The 13,193-nt window shown below is 38.9% G+C and overlaps 1 protein-coding gene across 2 annotated transcripts; it reads right to left on the bottom strand.

The window, feature by feature from the left end:
* Positions 1-1,170: 1,170 nt before the first annotated feature.
* On the bottom strand, positions 1,171-8,482 carry nox5 (NADPH oxidase, EF-hand calcium binding domain 5). Of its 2 annotated transcripts, none has more exons than XM_030773655.1 (15): positions 8,363-8,482; positions 7,981-8,131; positions 7,426-7,708; positions 6,798-7,035; positions 6,188-6,341; positions 5,566-5,741; positions 5,121-5,303; positions 4,854-4,986; positions 4,247-4,389; positions 3,393-3,437; positions 2,753-2,877; positions 2,501-2,585; positions 2,298-2,397; positions 1,908-2,074; positions 1,171-1,302 (listed from the first exon to the last, which is right to left on the bottom strand). In XM_030773655.1, exons 1-15 carry the CDS (start codon positions 8,480-8,482, stop codon positions 1,171-1,173), a joined length of 2,235 nt encoding a protein of 744 aa, XP_030629515.1. The 2 variants fall into 2 exon arrangements, with proteins under 2 accessions (XP_030629515.1, XP_030629516.1); XM_030773656.1 differs by having other exon boundaries at positions 7,426-7,636.
* Between the last annotated feature and the right edge of the window lie 4,711 nt (positions 8,483-13,193).

Here is a 13,193-nt window from a genome sequence, read left to right as displayed (position 1 = left end):
TTTTGTTGCGTACTTGAAGAACAGTTTACGATTTTAGGAGATTTCGAAGACGTTTCCAGCCATGAACAAAAGAGGCCATGTAATAAACCGTTCCTGTACCCATGCGTCCGACACAGCGAGAAGGACCCTTCATGAACCAATGAATTACTGAGATGCACAATTGGCGGATAAAATAACCAATGAAATCTCGAGATTTACAGCCGCACGTATAAACGGTCTCTTCTTTACTGATACGGTCGTAATGTCAGGATCGATTTATTTAATATATAACATATCAGTAACAAATGTTACACTTGGGACTTGTGGCCACAACAAGTTAACAGGAAGGTTAGTCAGGTATTTAATTTTCTTTTAGCTTACGACGCAGAACACAGAACTGTTTATCGATGTGTTTTCAACTCCATGCACATATATTACTAATCCATGAAGTTTGGGGGTTCCCATCAAGTAACAATCCTTTCCACATAATCAGCAACACCGTTTAATCTCTTCAAAACTACACTACACACATTTTTTTTTCTTTCACCAAGGGAAAATTTACAAGATGGGCATATATACCAATATTATCTAAACAATCTAAGTATTCATTATATTTTAGCATGCACACTAATTATATTTTAGTATGCACATGATCCTATGACATCTATAATTTACAATCACATGGAATGTATCTCGCTCCCCAAGCCATATTAACTGTATTAACTACACAGAACAATTTTGATAGAACATGGTGCAACACATGAAACTGTTGGGGAGGGGCCAGATGTGCAAACCAAATGTCTAAATTAACCAAGGTGCCACTGAGTATCCATTGTAACGAATAGGTATTTGACACTTTATCATTACAAGCAAAAGTAGGGTCACTTTTCCTTGCACACACTATCTAATCAAGGAACAAACCAGTGAAAAGGCAGTTGCAGGCAGGTTTGGCAAAGAGAAGATACTGCAGCAGGTTATTCATATCTGGGCCTCTGTAACAAATGAATGAAAGGCCTTAAATGTAGTGGTTCTGAATAATTAACAAAGTGCAGGGGTTTGAGTGCAAAGTTGTCAAGGGAAAGTAAAGCATAGATACAAACGAGGGAATGGCATTAGGTGTGAAGTCTGGACAAAGGCAGGAGATACGTCAGGTTCTGGGCATGACTAGAGATGCTCTAAGGAGAGGCTTCTTCAGAAGTTCTCTTTGTAGAAGTTGAAGCCAAAATGCTCGCACTGAGCCTTTATTAGCTTGGCCAAAGCAGGAGAGCCACAGTAGAACACATGGACCTTCCCCTTTTTCTCCTCTGCAACCTTCTGGAAGACCTGCAACAACATCACCATCCACACCACAATGCCTCCATGAGGTCCTAAGATATTTCAGCGCTCAGACACAAATCACTCTGTATGCAACCTGTACTTGTTTTTACAACTCTCAGCTGTCCATAGATTTAGATGTTGGGTTTTACATTCAGCTGTTGCATAAATTCATGTAAAGTTCATGTGGTTTGTGTTTGGGGTGAAATTATTACATTTATTTCACTTGGGCTGTTTTGTTTCCTTCAAAACATGAACTTAATCCAAGGAAAACAAAACAAAACAAAACAAAACTGAAAATTTAAAAGGAAGCTCTTAGCAAAAAAAAAATAATAGAAAGAAAGAAAGAAAGAAAGAAAGAAAGAAAGAGAAAGAAAAAGAACAGTCAGAATTGTTCTATCCAAGGCAATTTGTCTGCTTTCTTCAGAGTCGTTAGACAGAAGCTTTCACATTATACAGTTCACAAGATTATTACAGAGTAATGCAAGAAAAACAAAGTAACAAAAGCAAGTGCAACCATATTTTTGTGTACTGTACTTTAAAACCACTTTAATAACTGTTGGTCTCGCACAGATATGAGGAAAAGCTACAGGAATACAGAAACTATTGCATACCTTGCCCCATTCAGGTCTGCCTGGCTGAGTGCGAGTGCGGAGGCCAGTGATGGAGTCTCTCTTCTCCTTTTTGGCAAGTAGATCCAGTGCCATCTGAAGCCCTATAGCCTTCATATCGTTCTTACTCAAGGCTGAGGTCATGTACATGTGCATCTCTAAAAAACGACCTGTTGACCAAAAGAACACAAGATCTGCGTCAAATAATGTACTGAAAGGGACTTATTCACAGTCCTGTCCAAAGTCTCTTAAACATTCACATTCCCTGTTGCTTGCTACCTTTATGAGAAATCTGAGTTAACTGGGTAAATGAAACTTTACTCAAATACCACCCCCCTCCCCATTCTCTTTCTCTCTCATTCACTCTCTTTTAGTAACATCTTTTCACCAGACCTTCTGGTTCCTCATCAGCTTGGTCCATCTCCAACTTTGTCAGTAGGCTCACAAACCACTCAAAGGATTTTTGGTCTCGATTGATCCAAATAAAATCCACCTGTGGAAAGATGGGGCTGGGGTATGAGTGCAGTCTCCTTTCATGTTTTTACAGTAAGAGTGGAGATCAGATCTTGTCCTACACACTCTTGCAGTCTTTTTACCTTCCTGAGCTTCATCTCATTGTCTTTGATGGTCTCACACCAGGAGTAGTTGCAATTTGGGCAGTTCTGTTTCCTCATGCGATAGCTGCATTACGGACATAATACATGACATAAACCAGATGTAGTGCTTGTGTTGTTGGGTTTGATCTTGCTATGTTCATTTGTTTTAACTATGATTGTGAAAACGCCATGATCCAGTGCTACGGCAGTGCGATTTAACTGCCCAGTTTATGTAATGTCACAAAGTCTCACCGATACATAATGCTCTGCAGAATAGAGGCAAAGGGAGTGATCCCAATGCCAGCTCCGATTAACACTGCATGTTCTGAGGCAAAGATCTGACGTGTTGGTGTGCCGAAGGGCCCATCTACATAGCACTGAAAGAGAACAAACATTATTGTTACAGCATGGAAAAACAGAGACATTAACAACTCAAGGTGATATTTCAGTGTACTCAAATTACTGTCTTCATGTGTGTGACACAATTAAATGAACAATTAAAGAACCTAATTCTGAGTGGTTAAGTCCTTAGTTATGAACATGACAAATAAAATGACAACAAAAATAATGTATTTTTTAATTTAAAATAGATAAATTATATACTACAGGACAATATTCATCTAAAAGGAAAGAAAAATTTTGGGTAAATAAATAAAGTTATAATATCTAAAGGAAAGGTGCCAAGCACTGTGCCTAGATGGCTGTGATGTCTTTGTTTTAGGGATAAGCTTTGATACTTTGCTAGTTTATCAGGGTCCTTAAATCCATAAGATGATTTACTTTGATCTCTTTAAACACTTTGACTTGTGTTAAGTGCCACATAGGACCTCTAGCAGTGGGTTCAAAACCCTGTGATCTAAAATGTAAGTCACACCACCAGAAAGTTACTCACCTTGATGTTGCAGTACCTGTGATTATCGCTCAGTTTAGCAGACAACTGTGGAATTACAGAGACATTACTGGATGAGAACAACCCTCCGCAATGGACGCTTGAGGTTTAGTCAAGACCGCAAACCAGTGGTTCCCAGCTTTAGTACCTTAAATCCACTAGCAATTCTTTTTATCTGTACAACTGCAGCTTCAGTGCATTTAATTCTCAAAGTTAATGTATTATCCAGGCTAAGACTGGATGATAGTGAAATGGAAAGGGAGGGAAGAGAACCAATTGGATAAACCAAATCTCTTAATCGCATTAAAGTTGAACCTACCTCTCTGAGTGGAGGGGCATCTCCCAGCTCTGCCTGAGCCATAGGGTCTGTGTGAGGCTTTTGGGCCATGGAACGGGCCCCATTTTGCCGGTACAGTGTGAGCTCAATGGCATTGTCTTTGTTGGAAGCCACTGCTCCATTACAGCTTATTGACTTAAACAACTCCTCCTGTGAGGGTGTTGGTGGAAGGGAGTGGGAAACATAGAGGTGAGAGAGTGCATCTACTTAGTTTAGGACCAGTCACACTGACAGGCAATTCAGTGGAAGTGAACACTGGTTCATTGTCCTTGGAATGTGGCCTTGACCAAGTGAATCAACTTGTATCTCTTATATGCTAAAAATACAATTCTCAGGCTCAGGCACGAGAACTAGCAAATCAGTGTGCACAGTTTCCAGCTATTTCTTTTGAATGGCATATAATTAACAGACTTGCAGTAACGATTGCACTGGAATGCCAGTGGGTCGATGGGTACTGTCCTTATTTGTTGACTGTGAATTAATGAATATGAGTATTTTAAGAGAGAATGTGTGGTAATACCTGCGCTCTTCTCTGGTGACGTCTGTCCCTCAGGCTTGCTGTCAGCCTCTTGGTACTGACTACTTGGTTCTCAGACTGTTTGAAATATTCAAAGAGTCTATTGGTCCACTGGCCCATGGAGCGTACATGGAGCCATAAAGTATCTGTTTATCAAGTGGAGATGTCATAGTCTTACAAATTCAGCAGCCATTAGACACTTCATGTTGATGTTGCTCCTTAATTTGTAGACAATACATGAGAGTAATCAAGCCTCAAAACAAACTGATGCAATACAGTGAAAACTCAGCTCCAAGTAAGCAATCAGTTACATTTTGCCATTGAATTTGACATTGTTTTCAAAAATAAACCACTGCAATCTCTTGTGGACATCATAATACTTTGAAAAACACAAGAACTGTATTTGGGATTCTAGCTAAAACACACTGAATAATTCTGAGCAGAACTCCATGTTCTCAAGGATGTACATTATCTTAACGTTTGCATTTAGAAAATAAAGTACTGGTCAAAATATTTGTTGTAAATCAATCATTGAGTCATCAAGCATTTAAAATCATTCAAAATCAATAATTCAACATGTTGCATGTGGTAGCACTGATATTGAGTGTACCTTGTTGTTCAGGAGCACTGCTAATGGTGAAAGGGTGCCACTCATACTTGGCGATAACTGGAATGTTGATATAAACATAATCTCCAGGTTTGAAATGGAAAAAGGGCGGTCGTTTGATCACCAGATGGGTCACCTTAGAAATTAACAGAAAAATCCAATCAAAACCATCTCTTTCAGAATTTCACAGAGACAAATTTCAAATGTCAACTTTGTAGCTTGGGCTGATGTTTCAGATGAAAGAAGCTGCCCATGTGCTTAAGTGGTAACCTTGGAGGGTAGTAAGTTGACTTCGATGATGTAGAGTCCACCCATGCGTGACGCGGCTATGCCCACCAACTTCTCCACAAGGAACACCACACCAGGCACAACAAACCACTTCCAGAAGTTGGCACAGTGGACCACCAACAGAATCCACACCCAGATGTATAAGAGGTGGGACCAATAGAACACCTGCATAAAGATGTACTGTACTCAGTCTCATTGGAGCATAGCAAACACAGTGCTGTTGAATAAATACTTTGCAAATAATGGAAGATATTTAAATAAGTAATCCATGCACTGCAAACTATGCTAAATAAAGTCAAATAAAGTATTCAGAATCATGGGTCACCATATAAAGTTTCTAATATCACAAAGCAAAACAAAAAGGTCCCTGGCCCAACAGAAGAGGTCATTCAGGCCCTTTGATAGGGTGCAAGATGTTGGACTTCACCTCAAAATGTCCACTGCGTCGCACAAAGGTACTGGAGCACACAACCATGAGACTGATGATGACCTGTAGAACAACCCCAGTGACTGAGGCGGTGCCATTCACCCAGCCAATCCCAGGCCGCGTGGTGAGGAGGTACTCCCACAGCTTATAGGTACCATCCCTCTCTGACAGGTGAGCTGGGAAAAAATTAGAAAAAAAAGAAGCAAATGATTTCAAAAGTTTTTGTTTTTGTATTTGTTTTTAAACAAATGAGGTACTACATGGCATGATTTTCCACCTCTGAATTCAGTATTACAAATATTAAAAATGTATAATGTTTCTCCATTCTTAGTAGGGTTCATTACACACATGTAATTACAATGTTATCACATTTGCAATAGGATCTCCTGCTGCTAAATCAAATTAGTTACTCTGAGATAGAGGTACTGAAATCATGTCCTGGGCAGTCAGTGTCCCTCTGCCTTTTGCTAATACCTCTTAATTAGAATCTGATTTTGTTTGTGTGCACTCTTTCGCCAATGAGATGCAACAGTAGTTGGTTCAGAAGAATATCAGCAACATTTTGACCGTCCCAGGACTAGATGTGGCCCTCATCATTTTCAGAGGAGATAGAGAATGTTACCAAAGTTCATGACGTGGGCAGTGGTATGCGCAATGGTGAAGATTAAGATGGCATAACCCACAATCTGATGCAGGAGAATACTCTGGTCCAGGGGCAGAACTCTCACCACCCAAGTTGCACGCAGCCAGGTAATACAGCGCCTCAACATCAGCACCTGACAGTGCAGATGTCACATTCATCACTCAGTCACCCCATAACAACAGTATCCATAACAACAGAGAACAGCTTAAATAGTCACTGTCAGCATGTGCACTTAATGTCCTTTTCCACTAGGATCATGGTAGTGGTGAAGCTGCAATATTGTTGGTGAAATACAGAGTCTAGATTTGACACTATAGTCAAAATTTTCAGCTGAAACATTAAGTAGCTGGCACACAGAGGGGGCTTTTTGTTTGCTAACCTACATAAAAATTCTGATACAATTCAATTGTTCATCACTAAAGACAGATGTTTCATCACTGTCAACAAACTAAGAGAGATGTTTGTTACCGCCGAGGAATACTGTTAAATAGAGTTCTCTCCATCTTGTTATTATCAAGTCTGTTGCTATGTGAGTGAATTGCTTGTTGGCTAATTAAGCAGCCCCACCCCTGCTGAATATGACTCTCACCATGATGAAGGTGCAGTTGAGATTGAGGCACTGCCCACAGCCTTTGGCCACCATGAACCAAACCCCCCCTGAGGCGTTCTTGAGCATGGCCACGATAAAGAGGAGGATGTTGAGGCATGTGTAGGCACAGAGGAAGAGAAGCTTGCGGCTGTTGTTATGCCAATAAGCTCGTGTCAGATAACGGGGAGTTTGTCTTCTGTTCTGCTCCAAGTCAGGTGGCTTAAGCCAGTTAGCAGCACTAAGCAGAGAGCACATACAGTCTGTGAGGGACCAGGACCATGCATAGATAACCAGATCACTGGTAGATATCATGACTTTCAATTTCAAATATGACTCTTCTATATCAATATTACATTTACTTTCTCACCAAACTAAACCACATGAAAAGCTTATAACTTTATGTTATTTAACTTTAAATGTTTCCATGATACATACACTGTGTATGTCTGATCTCCTTTCATGCTGTTATGTTTGCTGACTAGTGATATAAAAACAAGTCTGCATATTAGTGTACCTGTCTATGTTTATCCAAGTGAATGGCTTTGTGTCCTTATGTGTGTAAGCAAAAGTGATTGGTTGAGGCGTCACGACCTCAATGAAATGAGATGCCTTCACAGTGAAGTCTGACCTGATAGTTAGATTTTCCATGACCTCTGGGAAGTTCTCCAGCTCTGCCTTCAGCTCCTCAAATGTGATGGAACCGCTGTTGTCTTTATCCGCCGACTCAAACAGAGCCAGCGTCAGATCATCCAGCTTCTCCTCAGGCAGAGAGATAGCGCTCTCTCGCAAACATGATTTCAGTACAGTGCGCAGTTCGTCTGGATCAATGGAGCCACTACCTACAATACATATGTGTTTTATGGTCTCTGACTGCAGATCTAGCCTGAATATCGAATAATTACAGTGATGAACTAATAACAGTTTCAGGTTTACCTTTAGGGTTTAGAGTAATCTGCCATTAAAATGACTTATTCATTAGATCAGGGTGCCTGCTTATGTGATCATTTTTGTTTTTTTGTTTTTTTGAGTCAGCTTTACTGTCTTAACACTGCAGGATCAAACTGCACTCAACATTAATTATCATCTTAAGTCTCACATACTAACAATACAACACACAGTTGAGCCCTCCTGCTGTCAGCAAACAAGAGACTTCTGTGTGTGAGAAATACTTAATGACACTGACCATCCACGTCATAGACTTGAAAGAGGAAGCGGAGCTTGTCTGTCTCACTTCCGTGGATAAGGAGGTTGAGAGCTTTCAGGAGCTCATCCAGACTGATGGAACCACTGCCATCAGAGTCAAACAGAGCAAAAAACCTCTCGGCAAAAAAAGACTGCAAACACAGGGACAGAGACACTTAATAGGTAATATAAGGTGCAAAAGATGAAAGTCATGCAAACAAAATAAGCAGGTTGTGTGTTATGATAGTGTAGTGTAACACACAGTTACAAAACAAAATGCAGTATCCTTAAAGAGTGTACAGTGAAGCAACACAACATCAAAATCAATCAGATTGTCATCAAAACTGCTGTTTAATGCAACTAGAAGGAGTGGCTACAGTTACCTCTTTCACCTTGAGAGCAGTTTTGAACTCATCCAGGTCGATCTCTTTGTCATCTCCAGCAATGCTCTCAAACTGCTTTGTCACCCACTCCAGCCAGCGTGCATCTTCATCCAGACTCATCATTCCAGACAAGTTACTCTTTCACAATCAACACTGCTGAAACTGGTGGTGGAGGCCAGGTATAATACAGTCACTCAAATTAGAGCATGCCATTCATATTATTCATTTATATATATATTTATTTGTTTGTTCTACTTCAAAAGAACCAACTGAAGGGCTCTGGTGAGCTCTCTCTATTTTGCAGACGGAAATCTTCATATTGTTTTGCAACAAGTTGACTGTGTGATCACTTTCACAGAAGTTTGATTCTGTGATTTCCCTATATAATCAGTTTCATGAAAAAATTGTTGTTTCTTATTGAAGTAAAAGTTAATATTTTAGGAATGAAAATTTGAATCAGTTTGAATGACCACACCTATATTTCGGGGCTACTTCACAGAAAGTGTGGAGGCTCTAAAGTACAGTAAATGTTCAGATAAAGAACAGAATTTTTTTGTCTAAAACTGTGCTGATAATGTTTTAAGAAATACTGGAGCGTAATGACCACAAATGGATGTGCAGCTAATAGAAATGGCAGCAGATAGCTTTGCATTCCAATGACCAAAAATCTTTGCACAAAGCTATATAACATTTAAATGCTTGATGAAATTGTATTGATTTGTTTAACAACAATCTCTTCATTTTTTTTTTTTTACAAGTAATTATTTTACTATGTATTCTGTCACTTGGCATCAGCTGAATACATTGCTGACAACATGCAAGGTGTTTGAGAGTTGTCTGGTCTTTTATTTTTTATTTTATTATTTAACCCAACCGTTCCAAAGTCTGAGTCATGTTTTATACTTAAAAATCCTGAAAGGAATTTAAAAACGCATTTATTTTACAGCATGTGGAATATTGAATCATGTGATCCTTTACATGTAAAAATGTATTCGACCTTCTGTATAGAGAAGAAAACTTATTTACCTTTCAGAATGTGTTTTCCCTCTTCTTCGTGATCTTTTGTGTATTTTTATCCCTTTTATTTTGTCGAATATGAATACAATTTTCGAGTGAATTCTTAGGTGCTGTTTTTAGATCTCTTTGTGTTTGTGGGTGCTCTCTGAGAGTGAATGGAGAGGAATGGACACACTGTGCGATGCTGTATTCGTGAGAACCACAGCAGTTTCCCCTGACACACAGCAGCTGTGTCTGACATCGTACTCCCTGCGGGGAAGCGCTTTTTACACAGTCTCTACCTTGGTCCACCCAAATACAACCCAACAGTGATATGCTCTGTGTTATCTGACTGTCTTGGAAACAGAGAGTATGATCTGAAGGCTGTTGAATTCTTCTTTGTGTTAACACTGAAGTGAACTTACCAGTAATTTCTAGTTTGGAGACTGCCTATACCAGATGAATGCAAATTGATCCTCATCGAGCATCATTAAAAGGAAAAGCACCCACACAGTAACATCTTATGTAAACGAGAAAACCACTTAATGTTGTTTTGATACAAAATCCAACTGATCCAAGTTATTAAATTTTCTCACATTTTCTCAGATCAGTGTGACTTCTCTTGTCTGTAATTCTGTCATGTAGAATGATAATTAGACCATATGACTTGATAAACTCTCAATATCATAAAAATCCACCACCCAAGAGGCTTTCTTTGGTTTTCTCAAAACAAAAACCAATCCAGATGAAGAGAAAATTAGTAAAATACAACACCGGGCTTGATATTGCAATCACTTTCCCTCTTTCCCTATTTTCTTCCCAGAAACACTGTTATATGGAAAATATTTAAAGACAAAAATCTAAAGGAAAGAAAAGTGAGGAAAGACTGGGTAGAATCTCGTCCAGGGCAGAATCTCATCCAGGATGGGTGGAGTACCTTGGAATAACGAACAATTACATGGCTCTTGTTATTCCCTCATCTTTCTTTTATTGTTTTTTATGATGTCTCACAGGAGAGATCTTCACTAGTTGGACTCATCATACGACTCTTAACAAGAGATCTTGCCTGTCTCAGTGTTGGAATCATTTTCATTTATTTTTCACTTGCTTTTTTCATTTATTTATTTCGTCTTTTTGATGCAGTACCCAAAGGTTTTAAGTGCGTTCTAAAACTGCATGTAAATTCACAAGAATGGCCTGACATCTGTAACACAATAATCCTTTTCCAATATCCTGGGTTCTAGTCATCCTCTCTGTTGTTTTCCCAGAAAACTTCTCATGTATCATACAATTTAGAAAGTGTACAAATTTATCCAGCAAACAAAGATTATATGACTCAATGTGTTATTTTACTTTCACTGGCAGATAATTAAAGCCATAGACCTGATTGTGCATGTTTGTTTGCTTTGCATTCACTGATGTGAATAAAGTGAAAAAAACTACCCTTTCTTCTTGTCAGTGTCAAAATATTAAAGGTGCTAAAGAAGATTTTAAGGGTGGGCACTCCTCTCAATGAGGAGAGCAATCCCTAAAAGTAGGGATTGTATCTCAGCACACCGTAATAAAATCAAGATCAATTTTGTAATATTGGTGTCCACTGTAAATATTGGAATACCACAGTAAAGCAGGGCTTCTGGTGTGGAGGGTTTCTAATGAAGACTTTATGCTACCCAGCATTAAAAACTAACTTAGTTAGTTTTTAGGTTTTAGGTTTTAATTTAGTTTTTAGCTAGTTTTTAAACTAAGTTAGTTTCTCTCTGAAAGAGGAGAAAAGGAGCACTGCAGACAGAAATATGATGTCCAGCAAAAAGGTCCTGGATCATCCTGATCTACTGAAAGGACCTGGCCCAGCATGTGTTATGCACCCAGCGTGTGTGTGTGTGTGTGTGTGTGTGTTTGCCTTGTGTGACTGATGCTTGGATTTGATTTCTCTGCAGTTCTACAAAGCTAAAGTAGAAACTACCCCTTGAATGTTTTTCATTGTAGAATAATGAAATCATTCATAATGTTGGTAATGAAAACCATACCATTCTTCTCAGTGGTGACATACTGCATCCAACAAAAACAGTATCAAACATCAAATGTTGTTTTAAATGCAATATTAAGCATTTACTTCGCTATTTTTGAACGATTGTTGGAAAAAGCTTTTTATTTGGAGATAAAACAACATTCTTTGACGGCATTTGTCTTTGTTTCAGTTCTTTGATTTTTCAGCTTTTACTGACTTTGTGCATTTACAGCAGCAAATTTGTTGTTTTGTCAAACATGTTTTAGCTTTGTGTGCTTATTTGGTGTTAACTGTGTCATTGATGTAAATACCCTTGCATGACAAAAAATAAATAAAATAGTTGAAAAGACTTGTCAAGGCTGCCTTAGAGTGTATTACTTTTATCAGCACACCTCTAGATGGCAATGCTTCCTCAGACAATTTTTTTAATGGACACGAGCCCCTATTTTTTCAGTTTATGAATAAATGAAGCAATTTTTCATTTTTTATGGATGCATTTTATCCCCCAGAAATCAGTCTGAATGTGAAAAATTCTTAACACATAATGCTCTTACGTTCATCTGGGGCCAAAATCCAGCACTGCATATTGGCACAGCTGTGTAAGATAAAACTGATACGCCATGCAAAAGCACCACAGTTAGAGGTGTCACAGTTGTCATGGAAATATAATCTGCTGTGTAGCAAAATACAGCTGAAAATATGAAAGTGTCATTTGGTCATATTCAGGTTATCCACATTTCAGAAAACTTAAACAATGTAATCTTGCTGCAGGTCCCACATTTCATCATGCATGGAGTATCTTTATTGAGAAAAATCATTTTAGCTTAGTTCAAAAAACTTTTCTCTCTGTCTCTCTCACTCACTTACTCACTCACTCACTCACATGCATGCATACACACACACACGGAGACCAAAAGATATTAAAATCACATGCTGTACATGGAAAAGTACAGGGGCCATGTCTACTGTATAGCCTATAGCTTTTCATAAAGCCAGTGACAGGCAATCAAAGCATAGACTCACAAATAATGCACCCAGTCATTAACTTTACTTTTGATATCATATGGATCTGTTTGCGCTCTGATGTCATCACTGCAACAACAACCATAGCATTGGATCTATGATGCAGGCAGACATTTCTCAGTCAAACTGCTCTAATTGGATCAAAAAATTATTTTGTCATTTCCAATAAGCCAGACTTACATATACAAAGCAGAGACAAAAAATGCTCCTGATACTGTGTGAATGCGCATAAAAACATAGTGAAAGTGAAGATAAGGTGATGGCTCTCTCATCTGCCCCTTTAATATGGTATTATTCACACAAAAATAACAGGAGCTTTAATAAACGAGATAGACTCTCCTGAGCCTGACGACGAGCCCCTGCTGAACCTCTGAGATGCAGAACCTGAGTCTGGGTCATAAACATTCAACTGACTCATAACTGATGGGAATGAGGGTGTAGTAGTCTGAGAAGAGAGGACACATGTGAGAACAATCCTTGATATGTGTGCACAGAACAGATAAGTCTAAGACAGTGTTTCAAATAACCATGTGTAAGCATTCCTCCTACTTTACCATAAATGAAGGTAGATGTAGTGTCAAGTGTACAGAAAGAAAAATTCACTCCCATGGACTAAGGAGCTCCATTGTTTGGCAATGAAAGTAAGTGATATGGTGATCAACCAACTGGTATTAGTGCTTTTTCCACATGTGGCTGGTTTGTAATTGGAGGAAAGGGAATGACGTATAGTATAATATAAAGACACATTCATCACGAGGAGATCTATGTTGGGCAGACTATGTCCATAACAGCTTTGAGCTCGGT

This window comes from Chanos chanos, chromosome 5 (genome assembly GCF_902362185.1).
Source record: "Chanos chanos chromosome 5, fChaCha1.1, whole genome shotgun sequence".
Lineage (NCBI taxonomy): Eukaryota > Metazoa > Chordata > Actinopteri > Gonorynchiformes > Chanidae > Chanos > Chanos chanos.
The sequence above is the reverse complement of the archived record's forward strand: the minus strand, read 5'-3'. Positions and strand labels throughout refer to the sequence as shown.